Source organism: Elaeis guineensis, chromosome 15 (assembly GCF_000442705.2).
Source record: "Elaeis guineensis isolate ETL-2024a chromosome 15, EG11, whole genome shotgun sequence".
Lineage (NCBI taxonomy): Eukaryota > Viridiplantae > Streptophyta > Magnoliopsida > Arecales > Arecaceae > Elaeis > Elaeis guineensis.
Window position 1 is genome coordinate 68,119,819 of NC_026007.2, and position 2,714 is coordinate 68,122,532.

Here is a 2,714-nt window from a genome sequence, read left to right on the forward strand (position 1 = left end):
GGTCCCAGAAAACAACAAAGTCCTTCAGAAAAAGAGAATGGACGGTTTCGCATCTTTTGTCACCGAAAGCTTGTGCGCCATTCTCTCCTTCCAAGGCCGAAGACTAGTAGGAACCACAAGAGAGATGGGGAATCACCGGACTCGTATGAGAAGTATACTTGAATCAGAAGCCAAAAACAGCCATTTGATTTGATAATTCACAAGTTGTAAACATATATACCGCAGGAATAAACAGAGCCACAAACATGTGTAGGGTCTTCAATTCCTTCTCATCAATAAGATCGAAAAAAGAAAAAAAGGAAGGAAAAAGGAAAAGATATAAGTTGGCAATTGCATCAGCTCTTTCATAACATGTTCTCTAATAACAGCAATGATGATTGAAAACTATAAAACCCAACTACATCTATTTCCTTTGCCATAATGTACTACATATATATAACTGCAAGCTTTCCAAATTCCATTGGAAAGGATGGGGATTGAGCTCAAGCGGCGGTCGACTGCTCGGAGCTGCCGGTGGCGGGAGTGGGAGTGTCCTTCATGGAAGTTAGGGAGCACTTCTCCTTCCTCTCATCTAGATTCATCTGCTGCTGCCGGCACTCGAGGCTACAGAAGGCAATGTCACCCCTGTGGAACACCCAAAAAAAAAAAAGAAAAAAAAGAAAGAATGATGAAAACCACAGCCATCTTACAAGAACAAAGATCAAGAATCTAATAGAGTGATATGTGAGCTTATTCAGAGCTAATAAGCCCGTAGTTTTGTTCCATAATAAGCGTTGGATCATATAAAAATATATAATAAATCCAGTGCTCCTCTTAATTGTTTGTGTCAAAAATTATAAGCTATGTAATTGAAAACTTTGTATAAGTAGCATGCATGCTTGGAAATCAATATATATTAGAAGCTATTGTATCAAATGGGATGGGAACTTTGTAGATCCAAACTACTCGCATTGTGGCAGGGGTAGGGTGAGATGGCCATGAATTGCATGCATGAGAACCCGGTATTTTATATCGTCAGGTTACAACGGTGATTTTAGAGAGTATGTTCATATGGCTAGTTTGATTGACTGCAGGATTTAAGATAATACATGGTTTATAAAAACATTTATATGATAGTACAAGGTTTTTTAGGTGTATGTAGTGCTATAATTACAATTTACCAAAAATGCAAAATAATAGCAACAACATCTGAACAGTAACGAGATTTAATTTTTCTCATAAAGATATAGAAATTCTCATAATATCAACCAATATTTAAATTAAAATAAATCAAAATTAAAAGCCCAAATATCACTACCTTGATGAAGAAAAACTCGAAACAAATATAAATAAATAAATCTCTCTAAATCTTAGCAAGTTTAACTGAATAGATATCTTCCAAAGCCATGTTCCAAAGACAAACCGATTAATTCTAGATATTCTACTGAAAAACCGACACAAATATAACTAAGAGGACCAACTAAAGCTATAGTGGCATAACCATGAGAAATCTTTATATTAACAGAAAGAAGAAAATATTACAAGAAATTATTACACCAAACCAGAAAACAAGGAAAATCTCTTCTTTTTTAAAACAATCAAATGATACCACTTGGGCATCTCCAAATTTTCCACATAGTACTAAAAGATCGGATTTTTAAGCCGAAGTACGCAAAAAGATCGATTTTTTTCCAGAGATAAGGAATAAAAATTGGATTTTTAAGCCAGAAGACCGTGATCTAGGAGCTGTACCTATACATGAAGGTGTCGCGGCCGGGGCCGAGGCGGCGCTTGCAGAGGCTGCACGCCTTCAAGAAGGAGGCGACTTCCACCACCCCAAAGTCGCCGGAGTTCCTGCGGTTGCCGGTGCTCCAGGGGGCCACCATCGCTTCGAGGTACCGCGTCTCCAGCCCCTCCACCCCAGCGCTACCGCCGTACGTCCTCTTTCCCCCTCCGCCGTCCGCCTTCGCCTTCGCCGCCGCCGCCGCCGCCGCTCTCTGCCGGTACCTCTGGTGGCCTTGGTGGGCTCTCTCCTGATCTAACGGCTGGAGAACCTGCACGTCGGCGAAGATCTCCCCCGCCAACTCCGTCATGCTCGTCGTCCTCGTCATCGGACGTCTCGGCCGCTTCCCCAACGACATCCCTCTCTTTCTCTTCGATGATATAAAGCAGTAGAAAGCTTTAGAAACCGAGGGGGGGTGGCGGGGGGTGGGGGTCGGAACTGGAGTTGGAAGGGAGCGGGGTGGGGTGGGGAAGTGCCCTGGGACGGAGAAGGAGAGGGGAGATAAAAAAGAGTCCAGTACAAATCTGGACCGTTGATTGGAATTACGCCAGCGGAATCATCCACATCATCCCGAATCTGGACCGTTGATTGGAACCTTCTCATTGGAACCGTCCACATCATCCCACCTTTTTTCTGATTTTTATTTTTTTTACCTCTAAAATTTGGTAGCTTTAGGGTTTTATTGCTGAGGAGATTACCTCCTCTTCTAAGATAGTATAGCATGTTTATTGGAGCATGGCCCAACTCCGACCTGCAACTAAGACTACAAGTGTGTTGATTGAGATAGATTTTTCTGTTTGGTAAAAAATTCTGATAGATTTTATAACCAATCCATTGCATTGTGTAGCTATGTCTAGCTAGATCATTTTTTTTAAACAAAAAGTTGAGTTTAAGTTTTGATGGCTACATCTAAATTTTCTAAACTAATTTATGTTGTGTCAAATCATCAAGT

The 2,714-nt window shown here is 41.2% G+C and overlaps 1 protein-coding gene across 1 annotated transcript; it reads right to left on the reverse strand.

Moving 5' to 3' along the window:
• Nucleotides 1–228: 228 nt before the first annotated feature.
• LOC105058394 (FCS-Like Zinc finger 5) lies at nt 229–2,241 on the reverse strand. Its single transcript, XM_010941318.4, has 2 exons — nt 1,732–2,241; nt 229–624 (listed from the first exon to the last, which is right to left on the reverse strand). The coding sequence occupies exons 1-2, from the start codon at nt 2,118–2,120 to the stop codon at nt 483–485; spliced, it is 531 nt and encodes a 176-aa protein (XP_010939620.1). The 5' UTR covers nt 2,121–2,241; the 3' UTR covers nt 229–482.
• Nucleotides 2,242–2,714: the final 473 nt, after the last annotated feature.

Coding starts and splice junctions, on each gene's coding strand:
- LOC105058394 (XM_010941318.4), bottom strand. CDS start 2,120: ATGTCGTTGGGGAAGCGGCCGAGACGTCCGATGACGAGGACGACGAGC. Junction 625..1,731: donor CGCGACACCTTCATGTATAG/GTACAGCTCCTA, acceptor GGTGTTCCACAG/GGGTGACATTGCCTTCTGTA.